Here is a 19,390-nt window from a genome sequence, read left to right as displayed (position 1 = left end):
CAGACATCTTGCGTACTATCATAAGTACACTAACGTGCAAATTATATTTAAATTAGCCCATTTTAGTTACCCACCGAGGTACCGTAACTGCAAATTGTCGCATTCCCCACCCTCCTCCCCGCCTCCGCTGCCCTAGGTTGACTCCTCCAGCAAATCAGGATGTGGGATGGACGACGGAAAGAGATATTGTCACATTCACCATCCATTCCCAACACACCTTTAAAGACGATGTAAAAATTACCTCCTTTATTGCTTCAGAAATAGCACGAGGCTGCGGTTTTATTACCTTCTGCCTTGATAGCCTTTGGTCTCCAAACCTCGGACATAGAATCTTCCAGGGAAGGTCTGGCCAAAGACAGGCTGGGAGAGGTGAGTGAAACAAAAGATTTGGAGAGCGCATCCCCTCCTTCAAAACAAAATAAATCGTAAGCCGAACCCAATTCCCTAGCTGTTGAGTTGGTTCTAACTAACAGTCATGCTATAGGACAAAGTAGAATTGCCCACCGGGCTTCCAAGGCTGTAAGCTGAAAGCCCACCTGCTACATCTTTTTCCATGCAAAGCTGCTGTTTGGTTTCAACTGCAGATGTTTAGTTTAGCAGATTATCGCTACTCACTGCCCCAACAGTGATCCTGTTAAAATAAGACTAAATAAATATAAACACTCCCGTGGTGTTGGTTTTCCGTTTGTAGGGTAGTATCGTAGATTGAAAGCTCACTCCTGTTTTAGGGTCTCCCTCTCAATACCTTGAAAGACATTAGATACACTGAGATGTAGTAATTTGCACCTAGATTTTGAGTACTTCCCTGGTACTACTTTCAGACTTACTGCCTTGAGATGACAGACCTTTTTGAACTTCAGCTTCCAGGACTGCAAAAAGGATACTGTAATATTAATATCGTACAGAGCTTTATAAGGGTCATGTTACTACTTACTTTATTTTACTACTGGGGCAGTAAGATGAGGACTTTCATTCATAGGGTCGCTATGAGTCGCCTACAACTTGTCGGCACTTAACAGCAACATACAAAAGCAAGGGAGCTCTGGTGGAGGTCTGTAGGGAGATGTGCTGCTAACCCAAAGGTGGCTGCTCTTCGGAGAAAAGATGGGTGAGCAGTCTGCTCCCATGCAACTAATTTACAGCCTCCAAGAATCCGCTGGAGCGTCAGTTGAATGAACTATACTAAAGTAGAAATCTATTACCTTGTAACTGCTGAAGAAAGCCTAATCACTTAGTGTATAATGAGCAAAGGGAAGGCTTCTCAGACATACTGTAAGCCATTATGTTCCAAAAGAATAAGAAGGGGAGATCATTCTAAGGCTAAAAAGTTACCTGATGAAGAATAGATATGGACACATGCTCAAGACATGAGGGATAGAGCAAATAGCTTAATTAGATTAGAGGAGGAATATAGCAATGAAAGATCAGCAGATAAAGGCAGTACATGCTAAAAATAGTTTAAACTTGTTGCCACTGGTCTGGAATGGGGGGAATCACCAGTCCACCTGCTAGAACTAGCCAACTTCTAACCAGCTGTCCATGAAGTAGAGAAGATGAACCTACGTTAGCCTCTGGTTGAAAATATTCTCACATCTCAAGGGGTAGGGTTTTAAAGGGCTGCAAGACAAGCCTCTTTAAGTATCATACAAGGAAATGGGACACTCCAACCTTTTGTAGGTGACCTCTCTAAAGTACTCAAGAGTAAAGGTGTATCTCTGGAGACTAAGGTTTGTCTGATACAGGCCATTGTCTTTGCAATCACTTGTTATGCATCAGAGAGTTGGACAATGACTAGGGAGGATAGAAGGAGAATTGAGGCCTTTGAGCTGTGGTGCTGGAGAAGAGTATTGAATGTACCATGGACTGCCAAGAAAACAGATTCATCCTGGAGAGGGTTAAACCAGGCTACTCCTTGGAGGCAAGGATTCCGAGGCTTCGTCTGACATACTTTGGACATGTAAGGAGAGACAGGTCCTTGGAGAGGGACATCATACTTGGAAGGGTGGAGGGACAGCGCAGGAGGGGAAGACCCTCTATAAGGTGGATTGATTGATTCAGTGACTGGGGTAATTGGGATGGGTGTGTCAGAGGCAGTGCGATTGGTACAGGATAGGGCAGGGTTTAGGGCTGTTGAACATACAGGGTCGCTATGAGTCGCAAGCGACTCAGTGGCACATAACAACAACAACAACAACATGCACTGTTGAGTTGGAACTAACTCACAGCTGACCCTCCAAAAGGCTTCCAGAGGCAGTAAATCCCACAGCAGGAGACTGCCCATCTTTCTCCCACAGAACAGCTGGTGGATTTGAACTGCCTGCAACTCCTTTCCATTAGGCCACCAGACCTCCCTACTTTTTAAAGCAGAAAGCCTTTTCTTTCACAATGACAGAAAAGCAAGATTTTCTTGTTTTTATGTTTAGATTTCTCTATTCTGAGAAGGGGACTTTTTAAAACTTCAGACAGTTTTAAGCCTTTTATTAACCAAGTGAAACTCCCCCTTGCCCCATACAAAAGAACAGTATTTTTTTTTATTTATTAAAGAGAAGTATTAAGTAGAACAATTTGTTTCCTGATTTCATAGGAACTCTAAAGGTTCATGCAGGGAGCTCTGGTGGCCTACTGGCAAAAAGCTGTGCTGCACTTCCAAGGAGGCTACCAGCTGCTCCACAGGAGAAGGAGAATGGGTAGTCTCCTCTCTTGCAATTAACTGCCTCTGAAAACCCATTGGAAGGTCAGCTATGGGTAGGTTTCATACACAACAACCACCACCAAAAAGGGTTCATGTATGTTTCTGTATATCTCTTTATGACTTTGTCTACCGTTTTCTAAAGTTTTTTTTGCCTACCTTCTTCCCAATCAGTATCCAATCCTCTCTAGAGATCCTAAAGACAAAAAAAGATTAAGCTTTGCATCCTAGCTCTAACTCCATTTCTACCACTGGGAAGAAAATGAATATATATTTCTTGATAGAGTGACAGATTAAGTTAAGAAGCAGATGAGGTTATACAACTATCATCTTTGCATAACTATCAAATTAAAAATGACATCTTTGTGTAACTGCCAAAACACTGAGTATCATGGCCATTTAAGTTGACACAACTTAATCATCACAGCCAGCATTACTTCTACCTCACATATTTGTACCAGATATACTTCATTAATGAACAAAAGAGTTGAATAGTGATTTTTTTACTATTATAATAAATATTATATGTTTAATAATAAAAAAAAGCAGATGAAGGGGAGCTCTGGTGGCCTAGTGGCAAGGAGCTGCAACTACAATCCCAGAGGTGCATGGTTCGAATACACCAGATGCTCTGCCGGGGAAGGAGGGACAATCTCCTCCTGTACCAGTCAGATCTGATTTGACAGTACAATCACACACACACACACACACATAAAATAATAAAATTAAAAAAAAAATTTAAAAAAGCAGATGAGAGAACCCAGTTGTTTTTTGGCATTAAAAAAATTTCAAATATGTAAAACAATGACAATTATTTCACTTGTCCCCTCTCTCCATACTGATTTGGGGAAAGAAATATTTTTTCCCCACAAATGAACTATGTTTAAAATATTTTTACAAAATTCTTTTTAATCTATCCTTAGTTGTCTATTCTTTTCTCCTCAGCATCTATAGTATTAAAACTCACCACATTGAATCTATTTTTTGAAAAATTTGGTGTTTGATGTAAAACATAACACTCACTTCTGTTAGTTCCCATGGTTTTACTGCAGATGTGCAGTTGTTTTCACATGGAGGACATGTGAAGCTGTGGGAACCCACGGTCTTGAGTGCTTGTGAAACCTCTATGTGGCACATTAGGATGAAGTAATGTGGACACCTTTGAGTTGTGTTGGAGAAGAGCACTGACTATCCCATGGAAGACCAAGAGAACGAACAAGGTACGTTTTGGAGAGGGTGCAGCTGAAAAGTTCTTTGGAGGCGAGAATGATGAGGCTTCACCTCACATACTTTGGACATGTTGCTAGGACGGCTGTTCCTTGGAAAAGGGCATGATGTTGGGAAGGGTAGAGGGTCACGAAAGAAACCCTCAACCAGGTGGATTGACATGGTGACTGCTGCAAAGGGCTCTTGTGTGTCAGGAAGTGTGAAGATGGCACCGGATAGAACATAGTTCAGATCTTTTGTTCATAATGTCGCTGAGCACAAGAATGAGTCATGCTAAAAAAAAAAAAAAGAATGAGTCATGCTCAACTTGTTGGCACCTAACAACAACAACGTTGGCAGGGACGTACCAACGGAGCAGGGTATGCCATTTATTTGTCTTACTGAAATTGCATCAGATGAAAGAAAGATGTTGGCTTATTATTCAAAAGTAGATAGTAGATGAATTGCATTGGGAAAATCTGCTGTCAGGGACCTCTCCAGAGTACTGAAGAGCAAGGATGTCTGGAGACTAAGGTGCACCTGATCCAGACCATAGTCTTCACAATTACTTGTGCTATGCATCAGAAAGCCAGACAATGACTAAGGATAATAGAAAATTGATGCTTTTGAGCTGTGGTGCTGAAGAAGAGTACTGAATATACCATGGACCACTAAGAGAACAAACAAGTTCATCCTAGAGAGTATAAAACTAGGCTGCTCCTTGGAGTCAAGGATACTGAAACTTTGTCTGACATACTCGTACATGTTGCAAGGAGGAACCAGTCCTTAGAGAGGGACATCACACTTTGGAGGGTTGAGGGACAGTACAAGAGAGGACAACGCTGGATGAGATGGATTGACTCAGTGACTGGGGTAATGGGGCTAGGTATGTCACAGACAATAAGGTTGGCTCAACTCGAAATGAATGGAAGATGATGGGAAACATGACTTCACCAAGAAGCAATGCTGGGATTGCAACTGTAGGGAACACCATTTATGCAGTGGGAGGATTTGATGGCAATGAATTTCTGAATACAGTGGAAGTCTATAACATTGAGTCAAATGAGTGGAGCCCCTATACAAAGATTTTTCAGTTTTAACAAATTTTAAGATCTTTTCAAACTAACAGGCTTAAGGGATGTAATTGTGTTTAGTAAAGGTACATTTGTGAATAAGGAGGGTGGGTGGGTCTAGATGTTGCTGACAGCAACACAAAGCTTTTGCATATTGCATATTATTAAACAATGCTGTACATACTTTTTGTGTTTATTTGGAAAGGAATGCAAAGATGAAGGTCTGTTTTGTGTATTTTTTAGAACTACTTTGGTTTCTTTACTTTTGGAAGTTGATATTGTAAATTAATAAACCAAGAATTGGGCACATCATTTCAAGAGGTCTCCTCTCCTCCAAATTTGGTTTGTCAATCTGCAAATTAAATGACTTTTCCCTTAAATGTATATTTTGGGGCAAGAGAGGGGGAGGGTTTAAGATTTAGGCAGTTGAAATTTTTAAGGGCCCTTTTTCAATAACTGGAACTATCTGTAACAAAACTTATTTAACTAGATGACAATGACTTATTTCTGTTTTTATTAAAAGAAAGCTGGCAATGCCTACCAATAATCTTTAATGATTGCCTCTTTATAACTTTTTATATTCTCAACATAGTATTTTACTGCTGAATTGTGGTAGATTCAGATTATTGAAGCATAATAGTTTTTTTTAAGAGTGTAGTTAAAATGTTTATCTGATTCGAGTTGCTGAACAGTAACATACCTATGATTTTTAGTTTTTGAAACACTTCATTTTAAATATTTTGACTTGAGGGTATATTTTATATAGTAAACCCAAACATTTAATAATACAACAGTAAAAAAAAAAAAACCCAAAAACACAAACCAGTGAAGTATTTTCTAAGTCCTGTTTTTATTTCTCATTAACAAAGCAACCCTAAATGTGAAAGAAAATTATTTATGGATCTGTGAATGCAATCTATATCAGAACTATGTTTTTCAGTTTTTTATTCAATTGGGTAAATACTGGTTTAGATGCCTTGATATCTAATGTTTAATGTTACATATCTAACTGATGGTGCCAAAATTAGCACATTGTGATGCAGACATATTAAAGGTACTTTGCAGGAGACTCTTGCACCATAGGGTTAAAAGCCAAAAAAAAAAAAAAATAAGGTTGGCTCAGGGTAGAGCAGGGTTCAGAGCTGTTGTACATTGGGCTGCTATGAGTCGCAAGCAACTCAACAGCACATAACAACAACAGATAAAAATATAGGGTGAATGTCATAGGTTAAATAAATTGTAAAGAGAGATTTTATTGCCCCACTCAAACCAGAGAGATAATGGCCTTTTTTTCAAGGAAGAAAGGAAAGGCAGCAGGAAAGCAGTTATATCTTGGTCTTTACTGTCTCTGTCTGAGTATCATAGGTGTTTTTCATTAAAAGCCAGTAAAATAGGTTTTATCCCTTTTTATGGACACTGAGCTTGAAATTGGTTGTCATTTTTTTTTGGGTGGGTTTTGTTGTTATAATAGATTTTAAAAAGTATTTTACTTCAATTTATGATAAGAAATGTATTTTATATAATGGCCACTGAATGACACAACTGTTTTATGAAATAATACCACCAATATGTGCAATGAATAATTTTCTGTTCTATTTTTTCCAGAATGCTGTTTGCAACCTGCTAAACAGATTTTACAACTCACTAATGGGTTGCAGTCTAAAATTTGAATAACTGGGCTAAAAAATGTTCCAATTAGTGTAGAAAGTGCTAAAGTTAAGATCTGAGCCTAACTTATGTTCTTCCCCATAAATAATTTGTTCCCCAAAAATACTTAAAAGTGCTGCATTATGTATGTTTATGCTTCACTTTATTGGATGGAATTGGGGAGATGATCTTAGATGAAGCAGGAGGCCTATTGGTCAACCATGAAGCAAAACATTATACAAATAGAGAATGACATAAATTTTCCCACTTAGTGTATAAGTGAATGTGGCTTTTGATTTCCATAAAAACTGATTATTAACCACAAAAAATAAATAAGAAATCATTAATTTGGGACCACAGACTAGAGGTATATTTTATCTTAGTTTAATTAGTAGTAAAAGATCATTTAAAAGTTTAGAAGATTATAAATTACCTTCAGCATTTATGATATAGCTAAGAAGATATGGAGTAGGGTGGGGCGGTGGGAAACAATGAGTGTGGGGAATGGGAATTGTAGAGAAAGGCTAATGAGGAAGCAGCAGGTCATGCTACAGTTCTTAGCATAGTCCTTCATCTAATGAACTAAAGATGCTTCACAACTGCAGAATAATTTGTTTCATGGTAGAAATTAAAAAAAAAACACATAGTGGAAGCAGCTATTAAAACCCCATTCATACAAATCTCAAAATCATCCAGAGTCCTGTCTCCCAAAGTGAATAGATAATAGTCTCAACCCAACCATAGGGAATACTGTACTTCCTTGAATGCAGCTTCCTGTTATCACTCATTTATTTTTCCAGATGCCTTTTTACCTATCTTTCAGCAGCGTGATGGAATCCTTTATTCCTACACTGGTAAATGGCAACAGGTGCCTGGCTGGCTCCTTGACTGCAGTTCTTCAATCCTCTAATGAAAATGTCCTAACATTCATTCATTTAACAGATACTTTGAATGTTCTATGCTTTCTTCTGATACATTTCATGTTGTGCTCCTAACCAACATATCAGTGATAGGCAGTCATCTCCCATAAAGACTTACTTACAGCTCAGAGCCTGTTGGAGGATCACATTATTTTAGAATAAACTGGAAAGCCCTGAGTTTGGTTTTGACTCTTCATACACGTCCCCTCTGACAGGTCTCTTTATGGTGTGTGTTGTGCTGTTATGCATTTATTCATATCCCACACCTCTATTCTCTGCTTTTCCTGGAATGCCCTCTCTGACTTGACATTCAAGTTTAACTCTTCCATGGAGTCATCCCATTACTCTGAACTTACAGCTCTTATGCAGTAGATGAATAGTTGAAGTTAGCTCTTTTATGTTATTCTTTGCTTCCTGTTAGCATTGTCTATCTAACTCCTACTCACCAGTACTGGGAAGCTGTCCTTGATCCCTGCCTGACCTGTATGTTATTTCTCTGGCTCCTACAGCACTCAGTGCTTACTCTGAACATAATCTACATTGTGCCATGATCATTATTTACCTGTCTGTCTTCTCAACTGTTTTGAAGACAGTCTGAGCCTTACCAACTTTTTATGTTCAATTTGTAACACAGCCCATAGGACTTAAGAAACAAGAGGGGAAAATAGAAAAACCAGGGTACTAAGTTTCTGCCTTCTTCTGGCATAATGAGTAAGACAAAGAGCCTATTAAAACAGAACTAGAATCTGGATAAATTACAACATACATACTTTTTAGTACATTGTTGGGTTCATATCACCAAAGAGGGGAAAATAACATTAAGTTGAAGCCTCACAAAACATGAGCAATAGGCAGTAGTATCAGATTTGCACCAGGGTCAAATGCCACTATCAGCACTATGAGCAAACTTGAAGTCTTGAGTCTAGGCAAGAAGAGAAAAATGCAGGCCTCTTGAATGAAGCTTGGATTCTTGAAGGGGCTAATGTGAAGGAGTCAGACTCAGCTTGTGACACAATCTAGTGCAAATCCTCTCTGGGACAATGCACTCCAGTTTACACTCAGGATTATCATCGATTAATAAAACAGGAGATTTTAACCTCAAAATACAAAGTATACAAGGAAAGAAGTTACTTTGAGTGACAGCAGAAAACAGTCAATTTAGACATTCAAGATCAGTCACAGACTATAAAGCAACAATTCCAACAAATTTCAAAGAATTGGTATTATAAAGACCATATTCTTGGAGCACAGTTAAGTAGAAACCAATATAAAAATGACAAATTTTAACTCCTCAGACATTTAGAAATTTGCAAAACATTTGGAATGGAAATGGAAATATTCTTAAAACTAAATGATAATGACAATACTGTACAACATCAAAAACTTTTTTTGGATGTAAGGAAACATTCTTTAAAATTAATGATAGTAAAGAAGATATAAATTAGCCAAGGGTCAAAGTTAAGATGTTCTAAAAGAATACAAAATTAAATGAAAAGAAAGGAGAGGGGATGCTACAGAAAAGGCCAATAATTAATGATATTGAAAACAAAAACATAAGGAAGATGATCAACAAAGTTCAAAGTAGTCTCTGAGACAAATAAGAGAAATAAACAAATTTAGGACACAATTGATTAAAAAGAGAGAGAAAAGACAAATGAAAAAAGGGCATGAATAACTAGAAATTAGCCCCCCCAATCAACTGAATGTCAATAAAAGATAAGATATGAAATGCACAGTAATTTAGAAAAATACCTAACCTGATTCCAGAAGAAAACACAAATAGCTAATACATGTATTAGCTGTAATTTTTTTCCACATACACAAAAATAAGTTCAGTTTTAAAAGTGATTTTACCAAACTTTCAAGGAACACTTCATTTCAACCTGATATAACTTCTTCCAGAGAGTAAGACAATAAGAGAGTCTCAGAGGGTATGCAGATCAAAAGAACCATCTTAGAAATATTTTTAGAAATCTTATCCAAAGCAAAGGCACTAATATACAAGAATATTCATAGCAGCTTTGTTTGTAATAGCAAAAAACTCGAAACAATGCAAATATCCATGGATAAGCAAACGGATAAAACAGCTTGTGACTTACACACTTGATGTAATATTATACAGATGAAAATCATGGAATCTACAACTTGGATGAATTTAAAAAATGTTAGATGACAGATGCAAACTACAGGAAATTCTAGAGTTTACTATTTTTGTAAAATTAAAAAATGTAAAAATATATTATTTAAGGATATATATATAGATACCATTAAATATATCTATTTGTTTCAGATAATTAATGAACATAAAGTTATTTTTAGAGGGACAAAACGGGAGGAACACAAGCAAATTCAATGATATTTTTAATATTTTAATGTGTAACATGAGTGACGGATCACAGGTATGAAATTTATTATTATGCTTCATAATTTATGTTACATATATTCTTTCTGGATAACAAATATTACATATTTTATTTGTTAGAAATCTACTACAGTGGAAATAAGTGAACAAATGAAGTCTCCCTGAAAGAAAATCTCTTTCTTGGTAAAACCAAGATTCCCTGCCAGAAGCTACTCTATGTAGAAGCAAAGTAGATCCTCAAAAAATACTGATTTACTGTTTTTCCCAAGGACAAATCCGTAGGATTTGTATTGTTTCCCCTCTGGAGCTCTTTGATCTGCAGAGCTACTGCCTTCCATACACTAAGATACTGGCCTGAATGCCACAGTCCTAAATCCTGACACAGATATGACAAGAGACTGACACCTGGTGGTGTCAATGCAATTTAATGCAATGATAGGAAGGGACTCTTTTCATGGTGAGTGTGGCCACTAGGGTGGGGAATAACAGTTATGAGGAGAAAATGAAAATAAAAAAAGTAAAAAAGCAAGCCGTTCTATCTCTGAGAATATAGATGACAAAAAGGGATTGTCATCTTAATAGATTGAAAAGAAAATTCCTCGAGATGCAAAGATTCCCCTCTTGTTCCTTCTGAAATTAGAACAAGAGGTAAGAGGTCACAGCTATAGTAAGACTATGATGGAAAAAAAGGAAGCAGGTCTGGCTGAGGACGTGTACTTCACAATTGTAGCCTCCTCAGAAATCCCTCCTCACAATTTCCATTTGGGGATCCATATGATTCTGAAGAGGCTGGTCTTTACGAAAAGTGTCAATGATGTAGGTTAAACAAATTAGCACATACTCTCCTCTGGCCACGGTGTTTGGTTAGGGATGACCATGTAACCTTGGCTGGCCTGATCAGAGTAAATCTGAGTGTTTGCTAGGGTTTTTGTCAAAAGATGCCAACTCTTTCTGGCTGGACATAAATGAGGAAACATGTAAATCCTAGGAGTGCTGGCAGCCACAAAGTGGTCTAGTGTTACGATAATCCTAAAGAAGGTCGAGCCAAGAGAAGAAATACCAAGTTTGACACTTAGAAGTATATTGAGTATCAGACTACTGGACCAATTTCACCTGGAAATTCAGCATAAAACTTCTGAATTTTACAGGTACTGGAACCAAGAAATAATTTTTACTTTTAAATTTCCAATAATTTAAAATAAAACGATTCCTAACCAATACATTCATCATACCCTATTTTCCCACAGGATAGCACAAAGGTCCAGGTAAGAAAGTCACTACAGATTTATTGGTGACACTAAAGACAAGAGTATCAAGCTGGAAGGGTCAGGAACTAGTTAAGCCTAAGTGATTGAGTTGTCTACACAGAGACTCCCTTAAGGAAAGATTAGCCAGATGAGAATCAAGTGCAAAAGGGCCTCTACTAGGCAGACAGAGTTGACAGAGAGTAAATAAACATCTTTGCCACCTATCATGGGGGTGTTGCTTTGGAGTCCTTATGCTCACAGGGTACAGAACTTTGAGGAACATGCCCTTTTAAATCTTTGTTACTCTGTGTTGCAGTCTCTGTTTCTTCTTTGACCAAATGAAGAGCTTCCTTCTGGCTTCTACTGCCCTTGATGACACTCACTTTAGGGGTGAAAAGAATCTTATCTTCTGTTTCTTTGGCATGCCGAGAACTGGAGCCCCTTGCCCCTTTGGAAATAGCACCATCTTCCTGACCCTGGACAAGCACTGTTCCCTTTTCAGCCTCTCCTGTTTGTCTCGGCCTGTCTAACCTTCCGGCTGTGTTGCTTTCCCCTCCAGGGCCCCATGGTAATTTTGAGGACTGGGAAGAGTCTATGGTGGCTGTAGACTTCTCAGGGGTAGAATTCCTTTCTTTGCTTCCACCTGATTTTTTTCGAGGGCGTCCCCGTTTCCTTTTGGCATCAGCTCCTGTATCCTCTATCTCCTGCTTTATTGTCTTAGCTAGTAAGTCTTGTCCACTGGCCTCGCTCACAGGTACTTCAGCTGTCCTCTTGATGCCCTTGTCCACGGGTCCTGGGTTACCTCCTATGCCCACCTCCCTGTTCTCTGTGCACCGGGGCTGAGTGAGACCCAGAGGTGCAGCCCGCCCAGGCAAAGCAGGAACAGTTGGTAAAATCATATTAATAATGGGCACAGCTGCCTGAGGTCCTCCAGCCCTACTGGGTAGAGGCAGGGTAGCCACTTTTAAGGGGCCTGAAGAAAGCCTAGGGGCCAGGATAGGTGGAGAGACTCTGATTGGCTGAATATGTGGGCGAGGGGTCCTGGGGAGTAGCACAGGTAACCTAGCTACCAGGGCATTAACCTGTGGGTTATTAGCTGCTGGGGCTCTGGTCTCAACTACATTCTTCTTCCGCTCTCCACGTGCCAAGGAGCCAGCCCCAGCCCGGGGTTCTAGCTCCTTAGGAGGCTAAAAAAGTAAAGAGAAGAATATAGTAAGGGGTGAAAAAAGACTGGCTCTTGAAGAAAAAAAAAATATGCACAGGAGGTAAAAATGTATGGCACACACCAGGGGAAGAGTAGAGCAAGTCCCCTAGCCCAGGGCAGTAAAGTGAAGGTCGTAAACCTTACCTGGGCTGGTCTCTCTGATTTCTTATGAGTTCCACCTTCCAAATTCTCTACACCATTCTTGGATTTAGATGACCGCTCCCGAGGGGCATGTTCATCCTCTTCTGAAGTGGTACCGGAAAGGGTAATAAAGTGAGAACATGAAGGAAACTGAGGAATGGAGGAGGGAGGTGATTCTGATTGATGGGTGGACTAATAAGAGATAGAAACGATGGTGGTTTAAGGCGTGTCTAAAAGGATCTTCAGGAATAGAAGAACATCCAAGGTGCTTCTGTCCTAGTATGTGGGAGGTTTTCTCAGAGTGTAAGAGAGGGTCCACCCACCAGCAGGCCCCATGGCCTTGAGCACATGGGCATGTGCAGATCTGGCCGAGATGAGATGCTGCTGTAGTAGAAAGCGGGCAACTTCTACGATGGAACTGAAAGATCGTTTCAGGATTCGCTCTGCCCAGTCACAGGTCAGGGCACAGGCTGCCTCTACCAGTTCATCCCGAGGAGCTGGGGTTACTTCTGGACCCATTTCTGGCTGCAGTAGTAAAGGACATGCCCAGTCACACTCCGAACAAGGAACCTTTGAAATCCTCTCTGACACTAATACTGGTCATAACTGAGACGAGACCTGGAAGAGGACTCTATCCATCTTATTCAAGGCACCTACAAGTTCTCATTATTCTCTGTGTCAGTTGTAGAGCAGAAAGAAGGGCATATACTAGATACTCAGAAGTTATGTTTAGAATGACCTAAGTTATGTCTATAATGACCTGAGCTACATTATTCCTCAATACATGTCTTGAAGACCTCTGGAAGAGAAGGATACAATTAGAGTGGTGTTTGTTACTTACACTCTCAGAACCCTTCAGGTCAAGTCCAGGCAGGGGTGGCATAGATACCAAAGTCTTTCTTCGTATGCCACTGTAGCAATATCTGATGCAAGTTAAGGAACAGCCAATACATACACAGGGATCTACCAAGACTCTTAAGAGGTTATGCAGTTTCCACTTTTGGCTCTCCAAATGCCAGGTTTTCCTCTTTAGGTCCCTAGCACCAACCTTTCCAGCCAAGGATACTTGGACTGACCCCGGCCACCCAGCCTTCGTGCCTTGATGTCAGGGAAAATCTCTCTGATGATTTTGCCAAAGTTGGCTGTACTGAGTGGGCGGCAACAGGCAAGGCTCTCACAGTACTTCCTGAGTGAACGGAAACAGAATGGGGAGATACTCAGCAAAAAAAGGCTAAGGGTGGGTTCAGAGGGTCCCTAGGAATCAAGTTTGGGAAACCTTTTAGGAAATCAGGCCTCATCAAGGCTCTCTAGGGGCAAAGGGGTAAGCATTGCCCACCCACCGATAGGCATCATAAACACTTTGCTTTGGCAGACAGGTGTCTGTGTGTTCTTCCAGGTGATTGCGGATCCACCTACAGGCATACATGTACTCTTCATTGCTGAGTGTACTTGGTTCTGAGCTGAAGAGAGAAGTAAAAGGGACAAAGGTTACTAAGACCCCAAGAATTGTCCTTGTGGTTCTACTCAAACTATCACTTCAGGAGGTGCTGGATTGAATGAATTCATCCAGAATCCACCTGTCCATGGTAAACCAAACCAGATCAGGACCCTTCCTTCTTCAGGATTGCCTTTGTGTGTGTGCACGTGTGTGTGTGCCCCATCAAATTGGATTCCACTGGCACAGGCGGAGATTGTGTCTCCTTCCCCAGCGGAGTAGCTAGTGGATTCTAACCATACGCCTTAGGTATTGCAGCGCAGTTTCTTGCCTCTAGACCACTAGAGTTCCCTGGGACCTTCCTTCTTGATCAAGACAGCAGTTATGAGTCTTCCTATTTACCCAGTCTCTTTCCTGTGAGCTTTTCTCCAAGTATCAGAACCCCTGACACCTAGAACTCTATTATCAAACCTACCTTTTGTCTCCAGTACTGGGCCCTGAGGGGAGCTGAAGGTAGAGATACAGCTTGTCATTGTCTGAGAATTTCTGTACATCTTGCTGACGTAGCAGAGGACAGAGACAGGAGAAATATTAAGGCCAAGAAGAACCCAATGTAGACTCTCTATCATAAGGTCTAGCTAACCCAGGCTGTCAAACTGGAAAAAAAAAGACCTTAACAAAAATCTGAAACTATATGTTCTGTGCTCTGAGGACCCATGTGGGTTACCATGTGGGAGAGAGAGCATCTCTGGTTTTTCTATCCTGGTCTTCTTTATAGAAGACACAGAAAATGAGATGTCCAAGGTCAATCTGGTAGCAAGTTAAAAAGTCACTTTGGACAGGGCACAGAGCACAGCTTCTCCCAAATAAATTTTTCATTCTCATCATCCTACTTCTCCACTTCATCTACCTATTGCTCCCTTCCCCAAAACACTTACCAGAATTCCCTCCACTTTGGCCTGCACCGCCTTGCTGTTGGGAAAAGAAATGGGATTACACACAGAGTCTTCCCTGCCCCTTATCTGATTGTTAGGGTGGAGAAGAAGACTGAAATGCCTGGTAGGAACTCAAAAGTTGCTTCCATGAGGGAGAAAGTTCATCCTTGGAAAGGTGCACTTGCTGGAGGAGATGCAGTTCATTTTAGGAGGAAATGAAATGTGTGTGGGATCTACAGCTGGGTCTGGATCAAGATATGGTGATGAGTACTTACGAAATGGTACCTCTGAGCTTCTGAAGAAGGGTGGTGGGTTCACCTGCCTCTGAGTTTCCTGGGGGGGCCCTACTCCCAGTCTTTGGGCTCTTAATATCAGGCTCATCTTCTGCCATCCCGGCATGGGGGCTAGAGTTGAAGGGAGACAGGGCATGAAGGTTGAGCTTATACTGACCTTCCCTACCCCTCAGACACCCCCAATTCCAAGATACTCATCACTTCTCTACTCAGAGAGGGAAAGTAACAGAAACAACCTCTCTAAATTTCTCCAGTGGTCTTTTTCTCACCACTTGCCTTCTCCAAGTATTAGAAACCAACCTATTACTTATCCAGAATCATAAGGTCCCACAGAGATCTCTGCCCCCTCTATTTATCTGCCTCATCTTTATGAAGTCATTCCTAACTCTGGAAAACTGCAAAGGACGAGACCGGGGTATTGGGAATCCATGTTAGAAAGAAATTTTCATTTCTGCCTCAACCTCATTTTGCCCTCGTCCCCACTTCACCCTCCAACCCAACCACCACCACCGCAACACAAAGTTCTCTAATATACTCGCACTGAATTTGTCCAGGAGGTCAGAAAGGATACAAACAAATCCCGCCCTCCCAGGTTTGAAGAAATCAAGGCACAAATTATCATTATTTAATCTCACCAAGGCTCCCCCCCAACCCCGCTGCTCCCCCTCCTCGTGTCTCCGGCCCCTACGTCATCTCCCTCAACATCCCATCCTTAGTTGCCCCCTCCCTCACCTCCCTCTCTTTCTCCTCCCTTCAATCCTCAGTTGTTGCAAAGTGAGGCAGTTCAGGGTAGCAGAAGTCATAGGCCGAGAGAAGGAAACCCGGTTGAGGGGAATGGGGTCCCAGATTCAGGGCACGTGCACATGGACGAAGAAGCTGTTGAAAATATAGCCAAAATATTTTTTCTGCTCTCCTCCCAACTCATATCGCCCCCTCCCTACCTTTGAATAGTCGCCTTCCAACACAAGCAACAGTAAAGGTTAGGGAGAAAGAGAAACTACCTCGTAGCCACCTTCACTTCAGCCCAGCCCTACGATCCTGGCCCAGAGGGCTCGTGCGTTGCTTTATTTTCTTTTTTCTGAATGGTTGTAACAGTCCCAATCTGCCTAGATACAAGGATGGCCGGCTCTATCATTGGTCGCTGCTGCCACCCGGAGACAGAAGGCGCTAGGCTCGCACCGGCAGCACCGAAAGTCTGCCTGGTAACAGAATCTGACTGGTTAATAGGAGAGGGAAAATCCAAAATTGGTCTTATTTGAGTCAACAGGGGGAAGTCCGGGTTAGGTTTCGGTTAAAACTGGGGTCGGTTGGGACTGCAGGTCCCAAGAGATTCTCTTCTTAAAGGGACCGCAGGACGAAAGACCAGGCACTTGGCACTTGGGAGCTTTATTTTCTTTTGTCCACCTCGCCTATGTTTTGGGTTTGCTTTCGGTGATATAAGCAACGAAGTGTGATGATGGGTAGTAGTAGGGAATCAGTAGATGATTAAATAACTAGAAAATTGAGGGGTACTAGTGATGGAGTTTGTCTGTAAGCTCGTATGGCCCCCTTCAAACAAGTTGAACCATTCCTTCTCCTCCCCTCCCCCGCGTCCTGGCCAAACACACATACATGAACTCACAAACAAACCTGCAAACCCAGGCTCTCCTCATCGCTGGAATCCTTCAAAACCTCAGCAGTTGTACATTAAAATCTTCTCCTGGCCCCGGTGAGCTTTGGTTTCTCACTTTTATTTCCCTCCAAGGAGTTGCTAAGCATTTTCATCCTTATGTTTCTTCACTCTGCATACTGAACACTGGAATTTTTACCGACGCCCCCAGGGGGTGCTGGATGCCTAGTTTGTTTTGCTTTGAGTTTTTGTCCCCCCCCCCCCTTTAGAGCATGCTGAATGGATACATCATGAGTTCTTAACCCTTTTTGTTAAGACTCTTTTAGGTCATGAATTTCATAGATTAAGATGAAAACAATGGGCAGTCTTCTCCGAAAATTGCGCGCACACACACACACACATCTCAGATTTCAAAGTTAATAACCTCTTGAGATATGTTTTGTTTTGCACAGTAGATACACACTTACATTCAAAACCGTATTTGCAGTTCTGACTTCTGATATGGTCTCCATTCTTAATATCATTACAGTGCTTCCCGCCCCCAGCGCTTTTTAAAAGACGACAGCAATCAATGTAGCAATCTCTACAACCCACATCCCTACTACTCATCTCCCTACTACCAGCTTCTGTTTGTGGTGAGGTGTGAGGATCACAGTTTTGGGGAAATGAGGACATACTGCTAAAACAATTTTCTTGGTTAACAGCTAAAATTGATGTAGTGTCGACTGTATGCCTCATATAAAATTAAATGCTGAAAAACAAACAAAACCCCACCAAACCAGAGCCCTAGAGTCAATTCTGCCTCAGAATCGCTGACAGTCTGTTGTCAGGGTAGAGTTGCTGCAGAAGATTTTTAATAGTTTATCTTTCTGTAATAGATTATCGAGTCTTTCTTTCAAGGTGCCTCTAGTTAGCTGAGAAGCTCTAATCTTTCAGTAAGCAACCAAACATATTATTCAGTTGCACCACCCAAGGACTCTACTAAACATTAAACATCTTGTAATACAGCAACTCTATGAGGTAGAGGTACTATTATTATCCTCATTTTACATATGAGGTGACTGAGACAATAAGAGGTTAAAAATCTACCTAATGTTATAAAAAAAGTAGATGATGGAGCCAGGATATGAATATTTTAAAAGTTAGGACTGTCAAATACTTGTTTATCTTGTGGCTTCAGCATTCTGCAAATGTATTATCTCTTCAAAAAGAAAGAAAATGCAGTCTTTGAAAGTAAAAAAAAAAGGACTGCTGTGTTTATGTGTTTGAGAAACTTAAAACCTGAAGCTAAAATTGATAAGGAACAATGAAAGGCCAAGAAGACTACCCATTCTCATAGCCAAACAAGAGTAGAGTAACTTGTCAACCTAGGTATTAAGAATTTTTATTAAGCTCTGTAATTATGACAATATCGTTTTAATGCAGGGACAACAGGAATCCCAGAAACAGACCCTCACATATATGGAAAATTGATTTATGGCAATAAGCATAATAAACCAACAGAAAATAGGCTATTATGAACCAATAATGGTGATTTTAGGAAAACTGGTTATTTATACAGAAAAAAGCTCACCAAACCTCTCACCATGAATTAGATTTCTTTTTAAAGACTATATATATTTATATTCCCTCCTTGCTGTGTACTGTCAAAATCGGATTAGACTAGCACAGGTGGAGATTGCCCCTCTTTCTCCAGCGGAGCATCTGATGGATAAGAATATATTTTTTGTTGTTGTTGAACATATTCACAGCAGAACATACAACAACAACATGTACAACCATTGACATAGATTACAATTTTCAAATGGTAAGCCTTGCCCTTCTTTTCCAAATGATTCCTTCAGCTTCCTATCTAACCTTCTGAACTGCTGTTGTTACTTTGCAGGAGCCATGATAAAGCTGTATGTAGTTAAGTGCTTGGGTGCTAATCTAAAGGTGCAAAGGTCGTTGATTTGAACACACTCTCAGTTCTCTGAGAGACTGAGTTCTTTCATAAAGATTTTAGTCTAGGCGCCTTATAGGGTAACTCCACTCTCATATAGGGTTGCTCTAAGTCAGAATGGACTTGATAGCAACAAAACTGCGAAGAGAGTTCATTCAAGAGAACACAATACTCAAGGCAAATATTCTTTTCTTATTAAGCTAAACTATATTTTTTTAAAGAAGACCAGGGAATATTTTTGTTTACAGTTTGAAGACTATTCCAGGGAAATGAGTTCAGTCATCTATCCAATCCCAGTGGCTCCAGAATGTCTAGATTCTCTGATCATGGATTTCTTTTTTTTTTAATTATAACAAATCTTCAATTTATTTGAAGCAATTCAGTTTCAAAAACTTTTAAGTTACAGCAGTCACAGAAAAACCTGGGAATAGTCAGAACCAATAAGTGAATGATCAAGAATACGGCATTTTTGTTTAACACTGTCATGGCCTTATTCGAAACACAGTTGCACAAAAGTATTAACTTCAAAGTTTTAAAAGGAGAGAGTCTTGAGGAACTTAACACTATATACATACTGTCATACAAAGAGCATTAAAATAGGACCAAAAACCTCTACAAAATATAAAACCCACCCTTACTTATTTGCATGAAAATACCACCCACAAAGCTAAATATGTTTTAAAAGTT

At 40.4% G+C, this 19,390-nt stretch overlaps 1 protein-coding gene across 1 annotated transcript; it reads right to left on the bottom strand.

Annotated features, from left to right (window-relative positions):
• Positions 1-11,368: 11,368 nt before the first annotated feature.
• On the bottom strand, positions 11,369-15,250 carry RFX5 (regulatory factor X, 5 (influences HLA class II expression)). Its single transcript, XM_006900101.1, has 9 exons — positions 15,135-15,250; positions 14,863-14,896; positions 14,400-14,482; positions 13,830-13,949; positions 13,556-13,675; positions 13,331-13,412; positions 12,813-13,014; positions 12,493-12,593; positions 11,369-12,331 (listed from the first exon to the last, which is right to left on the bottom strand). The coding sequence occupies exons 1-9, from the start codon at positions 15,248-15,250 to the stop codon at positions 11,369-11,371; spliced, it is 1,821 nt and encodes a 606-aa protein (XP_006900163.1).
• Between the last annotated feature and the right edge of the window lie 4,140 nt (positions 15,251-19,390).

The sequence above is a fragment of the Elephantulus edwardii genome, unplaced genomic scaffold (genome assembly GCF_000299155.1).
Source record: "Elephantulus edwardii isolate Elephantulus edwardi_28Jun2011 unplaced genomic scaffold, EleEdw1.0 scaffold00273, whole genome shotgun sequence".
Taxonomy (NCBI): Eukaryota; Metazoa; Chordata; class Mammalia; order Macroscelidea; family Macroscelididae; genus Elephantulus; species Elephantulus edwardii.
Note: the sequence above shows the minus strand (reverse complement) of the source record. Positions and strands in the feature narration are given on the sequence as shown.

What these genes read in the sequence shown, in the direction of transcription:
- RFX5 (XM_006900101.1), bottom strand. Translation starts at nt 15,250, where the DNA reads ATGGCAGAAGATGAGCCTGATATTAAGAGCCCAAAGACTGGGAGTAGG. An exon ending in CCCAGTACTGGAGACAAAAG is followed by an intron (nt 13,950 to 14,399) that starts GTAGGTTTGATA and finishes TTCTCTCTTCAG; the next exon opens with CTCAGAACCAAGTACACTCA. An exon ending in AATCAGAGAGACCAGCCCAG is followed by an intron (nt 12,332 to 12,492) that starts GTAAGGTTTACG and finishes TTACTTTTTTAG; the next exon opens with CCTCCTAAGGAGCTAGAACC.